Genomic DNA, 16,428 nt, shown 5'->3' with positions numbered 1-16,428 from the left:
CTGTGACAATTTTATGGTTCTATAACTTTTATCAGGTAAAACTGCCTAACACACTGAATTTTCAATGCTCGGATTATATCCTATCCAGAGGACATAATCCTCTAGCCCAGAGGACTGTTGGCCCAGGGGAACTACTCTGCCACACACTCTTTTCTCAGCATGGTTTGACAGTATTTGATGACAGGAGAAACTTAAAACTTCATTCACCAAAGCCATTATTGCAGGGAACAGATCAAATCAGACCTTATTTTTCTTCAATCAGAAAGAACAACTTACTGGTGATTTTATAACAAATTGGATTGTTTCTGGTTTTGTCTTTAAATTTTCAACACATATTGAGAGGAAAACAAAGTGTACTATACACAGTAAGTAAATAAGTTATGAAATGGATCTATATGCCGTTTAATAGTGCAGTTTAGGTTAAAACCAAAAACAAAAATCAAAAATCACTGCAATACACAAACACTGAAATTCAAGCTCCACTGGCAAACTTGCCTGATAAATTCCACCGTGTAGTACTGGATAGGAGAACTTCCTTCGCTCTCTCCAGGCTTCCAGGACAATGCAACTTCTGAATCAGAAACTACCACGATCTGGGGCTGGTAGGGTGGGGCCAGGGGCATGCACTTATCTAAGACAGAAGAAGTGCAAAGGAATAGCATTAGAGAAGAAACTGGGTTACTGTACACAATGACCTAACTCCCACAGACCCAGGAATCAAATTCATAGGCTTCTCCTCCCACCTGTTGCCCCTTTAAAACCCCACATTTTTGTAAAAATAATAGCAAAATATTACATTACTGCATACGACAGAGATTTAGGTATGAGTGTTAACAGACATGTGCCTTTCCAGTTTTGCAACATAGCCCTGTATGAGGCATTACCTTGGGATAAGGTTGTCACCTCTCTGGGCATGCTGGGTCGTCCTTTTCCTGCCCAGCCATATGCTCCAATGCTAACACGATGTGGAGTGCCTGGCTTCAGGTCACCAATGACAACATCCTGCCAGAGTCAAGAGGAGACAAGCACAGCGTGAAAGTTCTCCATTGTAACTGGGGATACTGCTGTGAGCTGAGCTTTGAGCATCTTACAGGTCATTTTCCATGTACTCTCCCAGGAAGATTGTCCCTAGCCCAGAACAGCTCAGAAACAACAAACACAAACAGTACCACGTGTTTCCTCTCAAGCTGCAGCTTTGCCCCAGGGGAATCCATAGGGATGACCCAGATCCATTTCTCAGCATAACTCATAAGGTTGTAGATCATTTGCATTTACTATCCAGTTTTTCCCTTGGTGAAGTCAAAGGGACATACTATTCTTTCCCTTGAGCCAATTGCTGGTGTTTGGTATCAGCCTGGTGCATTTTCTCTCTCTCTTTTTTTTTCTTTTTTTGGTTGTTTTTATTTTTGTTTTAAATTCATAGGCCATAAAAACTCCTGAGAATGAAGCAATCTGATGCAGTGTGAACTGATGATCTTTAATTTCTCATGGAGCAGAACCCTATCCCATTGCCTCTCACAATTTTACGAGCTCAGCTATCAGCCTTGACCTGAAGTGAGCATTTCCCTTATTTGTCCTTCTGCTATAAACACAGAAAGATTAACCCACAGACAGATACTGTAAGGGAAGCGATGCTCAACTCCACATGAAGACCTTGTGGTGATGAATACTGTTCAGAGGAGCCTGTTCAAATCTCACAGAAATTTAAAAAAATGTCACCAAAACATTACATTTCATCACTGGCTGCTGAATATACCACAGATGAGCCTCAGACACTAGATCTGATCTTTATTGGAACATGTGTACAGAAATTCAGTATTCTTTACCTGCAGCCTACCTCTAGTCTCTATTTTAATCTCAGACTTAGGAATTTTGACAGCATATACAAGTAAACAGAAATACCAGGTTCTACACCACAGACTGCTCTTGGGGGGGGGGGGGAAGGTCTCATAAAAAAGTATTTTACAGAGTTTTTTTTCCAGTTTTCATTCTCTGATATTAAAAACATTAGTCACAGTACATGTGAAAATCAGAGATATCCTTTTCTCTTCATGCTGGAACAGACTTTAAATCTGCATTTCCAGTTAAACAGTAAACAATCCTAAAATTTTATTAACTGCTAAATCTACTTATGATGATCTTTTGGAAAAAACTCTCCCTCTCTAACCTTTGGGGAACTTATGTTATTACTACAACATTTTTCGGCAACACCCTGTCATCTATCATTCCTTTGGCTGTGGTTTTGGAGCTCCAACACTGATTTCCTATTAACATGGACCACCTGACCATTATCCTGTTTTTCCATCATTCACCCTTGATCAGCTTGAATGGTCTAGATGAACCTGAGAGAGATGATAGCGATGCTGGAAAAGTAACTGTCCAAGGAGAGGTAGCAAGGACACTCACTCTGAAAGATTAATCTGGGCCTTTCAGTTTCAGAGCTGAAGGCACTTAGATCTTTCAAAAGGTGATCTGAGAATCCAGTTGCTGAAAACCCAGCACCTCCTCCTGGTGACAATACTAGTGACCCTACTCCTGCTTTTCTATCCTCTATGCCATACATACTGACTGTCTGCATTTAAACTGTGTGCATTTGTTCCTGCCAGTATTCCTCTTTCATTCTTCTGAGGAAAAAAAAAATCCTTCATTATTTGTCTTACTGTTTTCACACTATTTGGGAACTTGTTCCCCACAGTGAGTTGGATATTCATGTATTTGCCTCATGTTATTACCTCCAAACCCAAGTCTACAATGAACTAAACAGAAGGAATCTTACTGAGCGTATGGCCAACCAAGATCAAAGTCCTAATATCTACTTAGGTCTTTAAGTTCGACATGTGTACTCTCAAAACCTCATGCCTTACACATGTGGCTACCTGCCTCCTTCTAGTAACATCCTCTCCATGAACACAGCTCTTGGACATACTGTGCTTATCCATGAGACCAAGTGTCTTTTAATCTTCAAGAATCAGGACATCAATGAATAACTGAAGATTCAGGACACCATAAAGCTACCCTGACCTGTAGCAATTTCAGGGAATACCCACCTTACACCAGAACACTTTCAAATCAAATCAAATCCTAGAGAAGAAACCCGTTTCCTTGTACCCCATTGTCCAGCAATCTGTGGGTACATATTTCATCTCTTTTTTTTACTTGTATTTAGGAGATGCGTCTTAAAACTTAAACCCAAGTTTTCTCCCTCCCAGAAGAGACACAGTGGCCTCACAGATAATAAATTTAGGTAGTATATGGAAGAGTGAACTTGCCATCGTTTTTGTAATCCTTCCTTGACTCACATTGCCTCTATATTTTGAAGCATGATACCCCAAACTGGACATTACATTGCTGATAAGGCTTCACTAGTCACCAACCTCACTTTCTTGTCTTACACAACACTCTTGCTAAAACCCAAAAAAATGGCATTTGACATTTTCATTACCATCTCACATTGCTGAATGGAGTGAAGCATTGTGATGCCTTTTCTGTGGTAGAAGAGTCAATTGCACATAGAATAATCCATATATCCCTCCCTGCCCGGCCACACAGCTTGCCCTCCCTCCAAGTGTGTTGAAACTGCTTTGTGAGGCTGTGCAGTAAGCTGCCTCACAGAAACTAGCATTACAAATTATTTTCCAAAGAAAGTCTGTTTTCTGTTTTGTTTTAATCCAAAAAACCATCAAACTCTTAACTACAGCACAGCTGCAGGAACTGAGCTGGGTTTAATGGCACTGTATTCCCTGATGACAATTCCTTCCCTGCGCTACTGGTCTCAGCTGGTCACTTCTCATTTCGTACTGGTGTGTTTAGTGATTTGACAGGGAGCACTGTTGCTCCCCAGGGCTCTGTGCCCAACCTGAAACCTCCCATCTTTAAAGTCTACTAATTATTATTGATTTTTCTTCTTTTTTAACTACTTGTGCTCAGGTTCCTAAATGCCATGCCCATTTATAACAACCACCCTACTAAATCAGACTGGCTGCTGTCACTTGCATGTTCTCTATTTCATGGTGATATACAGCTATAATACATTATCCACTTGCTAAGACACAGGCATATGCACACACACATGCACAGAAACAGGCAGTGCAAATCACCTCTTGCTACAACCATCCCACACGGAACAGAGAAGCCTCTAAGAAAGCAGCAGGGTTGTACCCAGCACCAGGAGAGGCGGCTTAGTGATGGAAACATGAACTATGCAGACTTAACCACAAGACTATTGCAGATTTCTGTTGAGTTTGGTATGAATATAACAGAAAGCATTTCAGTGAGAACACCACTTCCTGAGGATTAATGACAGCTGGGAGCTGATTAATCCCAGCCAGTCATACTTCTCCACAAGTACCCCTCAGAAGTGTTATTTTTATCAAGCAGAAAAAAAGGGCCCAGCATGGAACTTCAGCTCTGAAATGTCACAATCCAGACTCAGCTCAGCAAGGACTGAACCAGATAGTCCTGGTTCAAGAGCATCCTGAGGTCTCATCCTGATATCAGCCTCCTATAGTTAACCAAACTTCCCTTAATTGTGACCATGAAAGCTGGGTAAGATTCACCAACTTCATGAGATTTCTCCATTCCTACAACAGGTCTCAGGAAACAAAAGTTTGCAAGAGGCTGTTGGTGTTAGAGATTTCTGTTAAACACTGAAATTTCTGCCCTTGTCCAACCCGAATCTCAGCAACTCTTGATTGCTTTCCCCTCACAATAAAGCCAGCCCACAGGAATTAGACTGGACTGCATGCCATACTGGAAATAATCAGTTGATTCACCAGCTGCAAAGCCATTAAGAGAGTTAGTATTTATTTCAAATTTGTTTTATACCAGTAGCTACTCTCCCACTCCTTCCTCCTGGGCATTGCATGGCTGGCCTCTTCCTGAGCTTCTCCTCCTTCTCGGCTCTTGCTGGACTAGCTCAGATTTTTCCCTCTCCATCTTCTCTCCAAGTGCCAGACTTTGTTCTTCCCTTTTACTGTGTGTCTGATTACTTGGCTGTCCCCATCACTTCTAAGTACTCACTGCCTGGATGTATCTCATTCTTTACACAAATTTACTCCAGCAAAAAAAGAAAATCATAAATACCTATGATGAGTAAGAAAAAGGTTTATCCACTGGTAAAAAGGGAGCTACTTTGCCTCTGGATTTTGAGCTTTTGCTACTATTTGCTGTATTTTGTCCACGAAAGATCTAAGTGCTAACTATAATCAACATCTGAGATAAAATTTTGTGTGTGAATTTGTGGAAAGACCAGGTCAGGAACGTTCAATTCCATTTTAAATCACAGCTGTGACCAAGTCTCATGTGAAGCAATACTTACAAAAATTGCTTGTCCTTCAAGTTGATCCTGGAAAAAAGCAAAATAGGACTTGTTAAAGAACTAACATACTAATAAGGGATGGCAAAACCATATAAATAATGGGTCAGGGAATTAAAACAAGGCAAATGCTGCAACACATAGCAGTCTATTTGGCTTTTAATCATCTGCATGAGTATTGGGATACAGACTCTCTCCTCCCAGTGAGTAAGAAGTAATGCTGTCAGATTAAAAAAGAAAAACAATATGCTGTTTTATCTTTTTTGGCACTACTAGCAGGAATGTTTTTTAGGAAAAAAAAAGGCAAGAGAGGAAACAGAGATAAAGATAAGAAGTGAAAAAATAATGTGTAAATAAAGAAAAAATATATCATGGGAATAATATTCTTTCATTCACTGTGATACCAGAAACCTGCAGAATTCAGAACTGACAACCAGAGTGATGGAAAACTGCAGGAAATCTGAGCATCCCCCTCATTCACACTTCTCGTGGGGAGGTTTCTGAGCACTGCCCAGAAGGGATCAGTGAATGCATTTTCTTGAACATCAGGTGGGGAAACTGAGAAGAGAAAGGAGGGAAAAAAATGAATGATGAAGAAGGATAACTAAAGAAAGATTGGAAAGCCTGCAATGGTCCTCTGTGAGCACATGTAAGCCTTTGTTCCCTGTGCTGGTAACATTGCTGTCTGGTGGACAGACTCCCCTTTGCAGAGCATGGTGTGAAAGTGCTCCCCTCACAGCACCCAACCTGTAACACTTCCACTCTCTGCTCAAGCAGAGTCCAGAAAATCTTTGTTCCCAACTTGCTGATCTCAAGGAGCAGCTTCTCTGCACTGAGGAAGCACTGACATGTTTCAAGAACACCATTTAAAAGCAGACAGTACAAAAACCACCCAGAAGCAGGGAGAAATTGCTTTCATTTTGGCACTAACTGCTAAGCCGTGCAACAGAAGAGCATGGCAGTGTTCATTCACAAATGGAAATGGAAAGAAGTGGGAAAGAAAAAGGAAAGGAGGAAAGAGAAGGGGACAATGAAAAACAAAATGCAACGGAGAGATATAAGAAAAAACATAACCAAACCAAACCAAAACAACAAAGAGATAAACAAAACAAAACAATAAACAAACAAAGAAAAGCAATGAGAAAAAGTAGTGCTTTCAAGAACAAAAGAAAAAAAAAAACAGAAATTGAGGGAATCTTCTAGGAGATGAACTTGGAAAAAGTGCAACTAAAGCAAACATACTTCAGGAGGCCACAGTCTCACACAGAGAGTAAAAACACACTGAAAACTCTGTGTGTTAACTCACACACCTGCATCAAGACACTGTAATACACATACATTGATATTGCAACTCTAACTACGCACAGACTCAAGCAATTCCACCCCTTCCATGTGTGAAAACACACAGAAAATGCATATTCAAAGTTCTATTTTAGGAGATGTCAAAGGTCAGTACTAGGAAGATACAAACAATTTCCAATTGTTTTACATGATAAAATAGTCAGACAACAAAGAGACATGTGCAAGTTCCCACTTGTACGTTCTTCTCCAGTGCTCTGACTGTTGGTGAAAAGAAATACTCACCATGCTAATCATATCCAAACTCAGGGGAACATCATGTGAGAGCTGTTTAACTGCTTTGTCACCTTCAACTTCTGAGTAAAAGACCTTGGGAAGAAGATATAGTCAAATCAGTTAAAGCAATATCTCAGTGCTTCAGAGTGACTTAAAAAATGAGTGCATTGTTATCATATTGTGGACAGCATTTGAGCCCACAACCTCCTACCTTTTCGAATGTATGAAAAGCTAAAGTCCTTTAACATTCCCTTCTCAGTGGCTAGAAGTTGTCAGTGTGACCAAAGGACACCATCATACAGGGTATATGCTGAACAGATATGAAACACAGCCTAGATTTTAGGGCAGACTTGAACCAACTTGAATTGTGCATCATTTGTCTGTGGCCAGCATGGACAGCTAAAGACTTGTGGGACTAGTCTGCACAAGTTAGACACCGTCTTATAAGGAAGATGTTGACATTACATGATTATGACATTATAAAAATTGCTCTATCATAAAATGTCTCTCCATGTCTGTTGTCATGTACTGGAGACTAATTAGAGAGAGTCTACTTTCCTGCACACAGAGACCCTGAGATGTCAAAGGGTCAAAGGTTAATACAGTGAAGATGATCTGGGTACAGCTCTATCAGTGCTGTTTCTCACTGGTTTTATTATCATGCCACTCATGGGCTAAAGGCTTAAAAATAAACTGGAGCTCAGATGCTTGATCTACTGCATGAACAGTGAAAACTCTTTATGACTTTAGCCACTTACTCACTGCACTTCTGTTTTCACACACAAGGGTGGACCCAACTGCATGCAGAGCCCAGCTGAGGCAGGTCCTGGCCAAGTGCTTCTTACTTCTAGACTACAAGCACTTTCAGAACAACAAAAACAACCCTGCACCTGGGCTGCACTGGTGTCATTTACAAGACCATGGGATGAAGGAACATATGTACCAGAAGTACCTATCGCAGGGAATATTCTCACTCTTTTAGTGTACATTAATAATAAAGGCAGTCAGGAGCATTCTGCTTCCCACCTTTTCATATAAAACTGAAATTTGGATATGTTTTTCCTCAAAATTTCATATCCCTCCACAGAAAATGCTGATTAAAAAATCTGCTGGTTTGGGGGTTTTTTTTCTTGAAGGGGAAAACAACACATCCTAGTTAACATGTCACACCTTTGGTGCTAATTTCCCACTGCCTAACTTCCATTTTGGGACTGAATTTTATTGCCATGGAATACCTGGATTAAAGCAATATCTAACAAAAAAGACTGAATGGCATATTAGTGCTCATTGCTCCTCTGTTTGCACACTAAAACACCGTAAGCAGTTTAGGCCAGCCATTCTCTTTTGCCCTCTAGGCAGAAGAGTAATATGGTGGTTTGGTGCGGATCAGAGACACCCTTACAAAATTGCAGGATTAAAACAGGAAAATCACTCAGCTTCTTTAACAGAAACTCAACTCTGAGGTGGAAGGGGAATAAAGCAAAATCTCTTTTGCTATTTAAGGCTGTAGCTAGGCTCCCAGGGATGCTATGCAGTACAGTTCCTATCAGAAGAAGAGACACTACGAAACACGCCTTTTCTTGTACCTGCTGCCAGTTTGGGAAGTTTTAGAGGGTTAGTTTGCACAAGATATTCCTGCTAAAGCAATTCTCAGGCTGGAAGTACAAGTCAAAGGATCTGAACGCACAGTGTAATATCAACCTGCTCTGCTCTACTTTACTGTTTTATCAGCTGCAGAAAGCACTGAGACCCTTGCAGGGAAAGCACAACAGAAAAACAATATATATCCACTGCAAGCCCTTGGCATCCAACCCAAATTTCCATCATAGCTTGTTCCTAAAATGTGATCTGCTTGTTTCTTAAAGTTACAGTTCAATCTGTTCAAGCCCACTGTCCCTTGACTGCTCTCTGGGTGACAGCACTGTTTGTTATGAGAACGAGCTCTCCCGCCCAGTTCACTGTGCCACATGTGCAGGCTGAGGCCACGGAGCAGAAGGATCACTTACTGTGTATCCCGTGATGGTGCTCGCGTGCTGCTTTGGCATCTTCCATTGCACACTGAACGCTGTGCAGTTCAGTGAATCCAGCAGTATATTGAGAGGAGGCCCCAGCCTATCTGCTGAAAACAAAACAGCATTGTATAAGTAGCCACAGGACAAAAAGCCCCCTCCTTTAGTTACCTGGCAGGTATGGATTTGAAGAATAGACTTATGCTGCCCCTCATTCCAAACTATCAAACACAGCCCACTACTCAGATTTTACTTGGGTGCCCCTTTTCACTTTCCACCTCTGCCTTACAAGGTGGCAGTGGAATACCAGGAAAGAGGGAGCAAAGGGGGACACCTCCTTTTCCCAGTGGAAAAGCTGTTGATCGGCTCAGGAGCACTCAGTGCCTCAAGCAATGCCATTGAGCAACCCACAGGCTTTTAAATGTACACCTGAGATGCTGGATACTACCCAGGACCAAAAGACATGTTCACACATCCGTGGTGTTTGTACAGCCTGTGGCACAGATTCAGCCTGCTGGGAAAGTCTTCCAGGAATGGTCTTGAGGAACAGCACAGCTCATGAACCACACCAGTATAGATATCTTTGGGGAAGGAAAGGAGTTCAACCGTATGGATAAGAGTCAAATCCTGCCACGTTCCCTGGGCCCCTACCCATTTTCTTCATTACCACAGACTTAGTCCCACGGATTCCTGCTTATTCCTGGGGCTCTGAGCACAGCAGAGTGCTACCTCTTGTGCTCACCTCCTGCCCTGCACTCAGCAGTAGCTGGAACCATGTACCATGTACCATGTGCAACTGAAAGGAGAAGCAGAGATGAGCAGCCAGGGTTGGGGTATCACTGTCCACTTAAGAAACATTTCACATTCAGGAAACACCTTTCCAATATTCACAACACCCAGGGAGACAGATTGACATCACACATCATTAGTAATAATGAAGAAAGAATACCCCCTAAACATTCACTCTTAACATATTCATGGCATCCTTGTATTACTTTCTGGGGAAGTTCTATGAGACAAGTTTCCTGGAAGGCATGGTTGCCGAAAAAACAAATTTTAACCAGCAATGACAAACAGTCATGTAAGGCAGGCTTCAAATTCATATTCTGAATGCACTTTAGGCCAATAAAATTATTTACTGAAAGTATTTGGTGAATAATATGAAACAACAAATAAATTTGAACAAAATGAAATCCATTTGCAGACTATCTGCAAACAGAGAGACAACATCTGTTAAATAAGGTGCCATGTCATGAATTATTCACTCAGCTCTAGAAAACATTACTATCTCCAGGTTGCAGCTGATGAAAGAGACACCGAGAGCCAAATACTGACCTCAGTTACACTGGCTTATAAATTGTTACTGGAGGAGTAAATACAAAGCCCTGGCCTAAGACAGGGAAAATAAGAGCAAGGAGTCAGAGAGACCTATATTTCTATCCTCCTTGTTTAATTAACCCTAGAATTTAGAGAAAACTCTATAGAAGTTAGAAATTTCCCTAGCACAACAAGGGCAGTAGCAGGTTGCGTGCTTGGGAACCAGGTGTAAGCACTGTATCAGGAAGCAGCCTCAAATGAAGCTCAGCGCTCACACACCGCTGCCTCCTGCCCTCTCTGTGATAAAACTGTGCAAAAAGCAGGCACATGGCACTCCCTTTGTCAAGGAGAGGGCTGCCTTATGCCCTAGCCAGGAGCCAAGAGGAAAAGGAAGGCCTGTGTCATCCCTGACCCATGCACAGACTTATTTCCTGGGGAGGACAGAGGGCAAGGCAGAGAGGAGTATCTCATGCAGTGTGGCAGTCCCACAGTCCTCTGCTGTCACCGCTCCTGCCCTGACAGCCTAGCAATGTGCCTCGGGGCATTCAGCGTCACTGCTGGTTGTCAAGAGTCTGAATTTCACAAAACCAGGCAGAAAGTAAAAAACGTCCATTTTTGGACTGAACTTTCCCTTTGAAACCACGGCAAAGTGACTGCAGGATCTGTCACAAGCAATGTTTATGGCACCGAGCTGCAGGAGATGTCATGGCTTTTGAACAAGTCTGCTGCAATACCACATCAAAGTGGTTTGCAGCTGATCACAACTGCTGCAACATATATTGCTGCTTTACTGACAAACTATTTTGAGATAAATATGAGCTTCATGTATTTTGCATGATTTTGTGGAGCATCACGTATTAGCCACAGTAGAAACAGATACTGAAACTGGTCTAAATATTTATGTCTTTATGTCAAATGTCATGTTTAGGCCATTAAAAATAAAAATAGTTTCCAGGGGTAAACTCTTTGGGTATTTGTACCCAAAGAGTTCAGGTCAAATCTCTTCTCAAAACTCAGCACAAAATCTCTTAACCTGGTAGCACCATTCACAGTGCATAACTACAACAGAGCATACTCCCTTCTGCAGCCCACTGGATTGGGAATCTGCAAGCAAGGGAGGTGTGACATATTCACTGCTTGCACATATTCTGAAAATCCGCCACAGTGATGATCCCCTCTGCCAATGTGCTCTGCGGTTTGGTCTGGTGAATACCTCAGAAGGCATGGAGATTTGCTCTGATCATAAAGAATAAGGAATCAATTTATATAAAAAATACAAGTAAACACATTTTGTACAAACACCGTTGTTCTCTTTTCTGGCCCATCAGGCACAGAAATTTCAATATTGTCCAAAATGCTTTGATGGTAATGGAAGCAATGATTCCAGTCCCATGTAAAGAAGGCATTAACTAAAGGGGAGCACTGTGACACATATTATGACTATACATTATGAAAGTATATCAAACACAAGAAATTAGTGAGGATTTGGCTGTAGATAAACAATGTTGAGCTGACAATATTGTGTTTACTTTTCTGCTTACAGCTATTTTCCTTCTCGCTTATACATCTTTGGCTCTGTACTTCTAAAAACGTGCAAAAACTGCTAAACCGGTAAAGAAGTCACCAAACAAGTTCTCCAAGTAAGCTGAAGAATACATGAGCCCTTTCCCTTAGACAGAGTATATTTCACCATTTCCAAATAACGACCATTATTTAACTTTTTGCTTCACAAAAACAATTCAAACTAAAGATGGTAAAAAAGCTTATCCCATCTCAATACAAGTATTGCTTCCATTGTGGCTCCCTTTGCTACATACAACAGCCTCTGTCCACATATTAAGTGCCTCCTGGGAGTGGTCCCCAGCCTGGGCCAGTCAATTATGCTATTCTTTACTGTGATGAATTAAGCAATCTCTTCAGCCTGATCTTTTCCTTCAACTACTGCAAGAAAACTGCTTATGTGGACACAGGCAAGCTTCTCCTTCCTTCCAGTCATGGACTGAGCCCAAAGTCTTACTACAGTGATGAACAATTATGAGAAAAGAAACCCAACTTCAAAAAAAAAAAAAAAACATTTCTAGTGTTCACAAGCTTCACGTCTGAAGTGCTTTGGATGAGTTGGATAAAATTCATCTTTACTGTTTTACAGTGTACTAATAGTACGACTATTCTACAGTAAACTTCAAAACTGATTTAAATTTTAAATTAGGTTAAAATAATAGTGACAGCAAACAGATTTTTTTAGAAGTAGTGATGAATGCAATATCTGGAAGGATTGGTGTTAGAAATTTTTCTTTTAGAATTTTAACTATATTTTGCATTTTATCTTTTCTTTTTAGATGTATTTGCTGTTTCAAGGCCCGCAGGTAATCACAGATACTTACACATCATGAAATAATATGCAAATAATTCACTCATGCACTCCTCATGCAATAATATGGTAATACATTTCAGGGAAAACAGATGGTTCATTTCATCTTTAGTAGTTTGTGGGCTGGAAAACCAAAATCTTTATACTACATTTTCTGTACTACTACTAATGACAGGGCACAGGCCAATTAAAGGAGATAAGCATTTCATTATTTTACTTTTAAATGTCTCTGAGTAACAGCTAAGACATACTAACTGAAGTACTCCTTACTTTCCAGGTTGGTGTGTCTCCTATTTGTGTTCCATGAAACATGAGAAATTTGTTGATGAAATGCCAGCTATCACTACTAACATGTCACAGTGTGAAGAAATAGCAATAAAAAACCTCATGAAAAATAATTCAAACACATTTAAACTGAAGTTTTCAGAACAAAGGATTTTCCAGAAATATCCTTGAATTTCTTCTGTTTGAAACATTATTTCATTGCATTCACCAATTCATAAAACCCCCAAGTTTTACTGAAATAGCATTTTATCATTGTAATAGCTCCTTTCCAGGAAAACAGCTTGCCCATTCCTAGAAGTGAAACAAAATACATTACGGTCCACTCTCTCTCACTGAAATATTGGTGAAATCCTTATTTATAAAACAATAAACAGCAATAAGGCTGTTTCCCTTCCTTTTACAGACAGAACAAGGTTATGCAAACACCAGAGTGGAAGGAAGACAGCATGACAAACTGAAAAGGTCAGGAAATTCTAAATGAAAAAAATGTGCCATTTTTATATTTCTTTGAAGCATTTTCCAGCTCCCACTGCCCTGCAGCAGTACATAAGAGAGCAAGAATCTCGCAGCCACAATAACTACAAAGGACAATGACTTGAAACCGGAAAATCTCAGCCAGTCTCTCCTGGTTCTGCACCCAGAGTAGTGACATCAACACCAAAAAAAATCAACAACAAAAATGGGAAAACCCCGATAGTCGTTACTCTGAATGAGTTGCCTCTCACTGCATCAGATCCTGACAAAAGGAAATCCACTGGATCACCTGCACGTTGCCACGCTGAGTACCAGCGCAGAGAGGGCAGGTAACATGGGCCTGTAAAGGCATCATGTGTTTTGAGCCAGACCACAGTGCACAAATCTTTGGAGAGACTAACCCAACCTTCATTAGTCCTTTAAAAATACTGAAAAAAACCCACAATGAAAAAACGCCCTCAACATTATAACAGTAACAGACTTGGACCCACGTGATGTTTTTCTGATGCGTTGCTTATCTGCCACAGGTACATCTGAGGTGACAGTCACCAGGGGTTTTATAGGCTAAGGAAGGGGAATGAAGGAGACAAAGCTCAGCACTTAAGCTACAGCGTAACACAGCAAATCCCATTAACTACAAACAGCCACAATGTCACTGGTGACTTTGTCGCAGCTTTTCCTGTTTTGCCTTCACCCTGCAGGTCACAGAACAGAAAGACAGCAGTGGGAAGCCCTGATTCGCTCCCTACACTCCTCCCTGGAGCAGAGGTCTGCTCCTGGGAAGGCTCCAACTCTGCAGAGAAGGGAAGAAGAGAGGAAGTGAGCTCTGCACAGTGCACAGTGATATCTAGGACTGAGAACAAAAAGCAGAAACTGCTTTCTCAAAAAAAAAAAAAAATTTAAGAAACAGATATAGAAAAAACTTCTTTGGATGGTTACGCACTGGAATCACTTTTGGGGAATTCCTGGTGCTGAAGGCTATAAGAAGCAGGGGACATCATAGCTCTGAGCAAAGGTCTAGTTTATACCTAGTTTATACCTGTCTTGTCAAGAGGAACACATGGGGAACTCTCCGTGCAACTCTTACAGGTTTGTGTTCTTAATAATTACCAATCAGGAGCCAGTTTGATTAACACAAATGCAAACTTGCATATACTGTACCTGCATCTGAGACAACTTGGTGAAATATTTCACCTGATGGAAGCATTTTCCGCTTCCAGAGTAAATGAAAGGGTTGTAAAAAGCCTCACCAAGACACTCCACCTGCATAACCTCAGGTGCCTTTCTGGTAGTCTGAATCAAAATCTAGTGCTCAGTCCCTTAAAATCCAGCTTGTGCTTTGGCTGTTAAAGCCACAGAGCTGGGGCATGGCTGCCATAATTCTTGACATTTCTGCAGCACCTTGGCCTGGCAGGGGAAAATGGTAGCCAGGTTCCCATTCCTGGATAAGGGGTGGTACTGAAGCTCACCTCACACTACTCCAGCCTACTGACCGCTTGAATGCAAAGCTCAACATTTTTCCTGGCTTGGCATTTCCTGGCTGGGCTCTGTCATGTCCTGTCCCTGTGGATGTGTCCATGACTGGTGGGCTGCAGTTAGCCCTGCCTGCTGCCAGCACCCTGCCTGTTCTGCCATTGCCTCCCCTCTTAGTGGCTGCTTCACCAGTTTTCAAATAACTTTTAAAAAAAGTGTCTCAGAGGGTTAAGTGCCAGAAGGTAGCTGAAATCAAGCAACAGGATGACACCTTGTCTGTGCAACAGACTTTAATAATCAGTGGGACAGGCTGCTTAAGAACCAGCATGCCAATATATTATCCTGGCATTCCCTCCAACCCTGTCTCCCTCCACAGTTTTCTATACCTGGACTACACTGTGAGCATCCATCACTTAAGAAGACACTCAGCAGAGGGGCAGCAGAAAGCAGCTTTCCAGCCAGGAAGCCCCATGGGTTTGCACAGGCTGCCTGAGGTAAGCACAGGGGAAACTGCATCTGAAAAAAACTCAGCGATCCAGATATGCAGTTCCATCCTTCCTCTGGGCAAAAGCAGCTGCTCACTGCCAGTGGCCAGGGGAAGGTCTCATCCCTTCCCCTTTACCACCTGCCCACTCCTCCATCCCTCTTCCTCCAGGTGTTTCTCTCCACCTTCCTATCCCAGGGCTTCTCCCTTCCTCTTGGCACTGATTTGAGCCATGTGATAGAATTCAATCCATTTCCACCATAAAAAAAAATAATAAAAGAAGAAAGCTGTTCTCTTTTATCTCGTGGTTTATGCATCTGAGGTGCTAGGAAGCACTAATACCATAGGAGCTCCAAAAAGCATGGCACTCTTAAAACAATTCGAAGCAGAAAGAGGAAAACACTAACAAAGTTGATCAAATAGTGCTTAAAGTTCATGACTGAGTCTTAGGCATTGTTGGTGAAAATAAACTACTAAGCAGGAATTTCACTGAAATGAAATGAAATTATAAAAATAAGGATAAAAGTCAGTCTGCTGCATTTTTGAGCATTTATAACACAGTACAATATATAAGAGAACTATATATGAAAGACTTTGTATTTATTATCAAAAAATACAGTTTCATTATATAGATAAAAATATATCTATAAAAAGGCCAGTTAAACTGAAAAATGTCAAATAAATAATTTGAAAATTTGTTTTACCATCTATCAGTATCACTTAAGGATGTACTTTTCAAGTGTTTGCTATCCAAAGCTTATTTTCTTTAACAGGAATCTTGGCAAAATTGTTCACGATACTTGAAAAATGTTCTCCTAGATGTCCCTTAATCTGTTTGCTTTATCTACTCATTTCTCTCTTGCTGAAATTCAGAACGAAACAGCTCTAGAAGAAATAGCTTTCTTAGTACAAGAAACAAAATGCAACGGGAGCTTCCTGAAAAGTGGTCAGACAGAAAAAAATTACAATCACACACACTTTACAGACACACATGCAAAAAGATTAAAGTACAAAGAGGACAAAGCTGACCACGTGACAAGCAACAAATGTGCAGGGTGAGGACTAGACATGTAGCATCATGGTTTCCCACAATCCGTCCAAATCCTGAGTGATTGTTTTGAACCTC

The 16,428-nt window shown here is 41.1% G+C and overlaps 1 protein-coding gene across 1 annotated transcript in view; it reads right to left on the bottom strand.

The window, feature by feature from the left end:
• EGFLAM (EGF like, fibronectin type III and laminin G domains) overlaps positions 1-16,428 on the bottom strand; it is a 73,224-nt gene that overhangs the window by 47,959 nt on the left and 8,837 nt on the right. The window contains exons 2-6 of the mRNA XM_017823687.1: positions 8,896-9,008; positions 6,899-6,982; positions 5,318-5,344; positions 885-1,002; positions 496-631 (exon numbers count right to left, since the gene is read on the bottom strand). Coding sequence (XP_017679176.1) covers positions 496-631; positions 885-1,002; positions 5,318-5,344; positions 6,899-6,982; positions 8,896-9,008 — 478 coding nt within the window. The remainder of the gene's footprint in view (positions 1-495; positions 632-884; positions 1,003-5,317; positions 5,345-6,898; positions 6,983-8,895; positions 9,009-16,428) is intronic.

Source organism: Lepidothrix coronata, unplaced genomic scaffold, assembly GCF_001604755.1.
Source record: "Lepidothrix coronata isolate B3197 unplaced genomic scaffold, Lepidothrix_coronata-1.0 Scaffold104, whole genome shotgun sequence".
Taxonomy (NCBI): Eukaryota; Metazoa; Chordata; class Aves; order Passeriformes; family Pipridae; genus Lepidothrix; species Lepidothrix coronata.
Note: the sequence above shows the minus strand (reverse complement) of the source record. Positions and strands in the feature narration are given on the sequence as shown.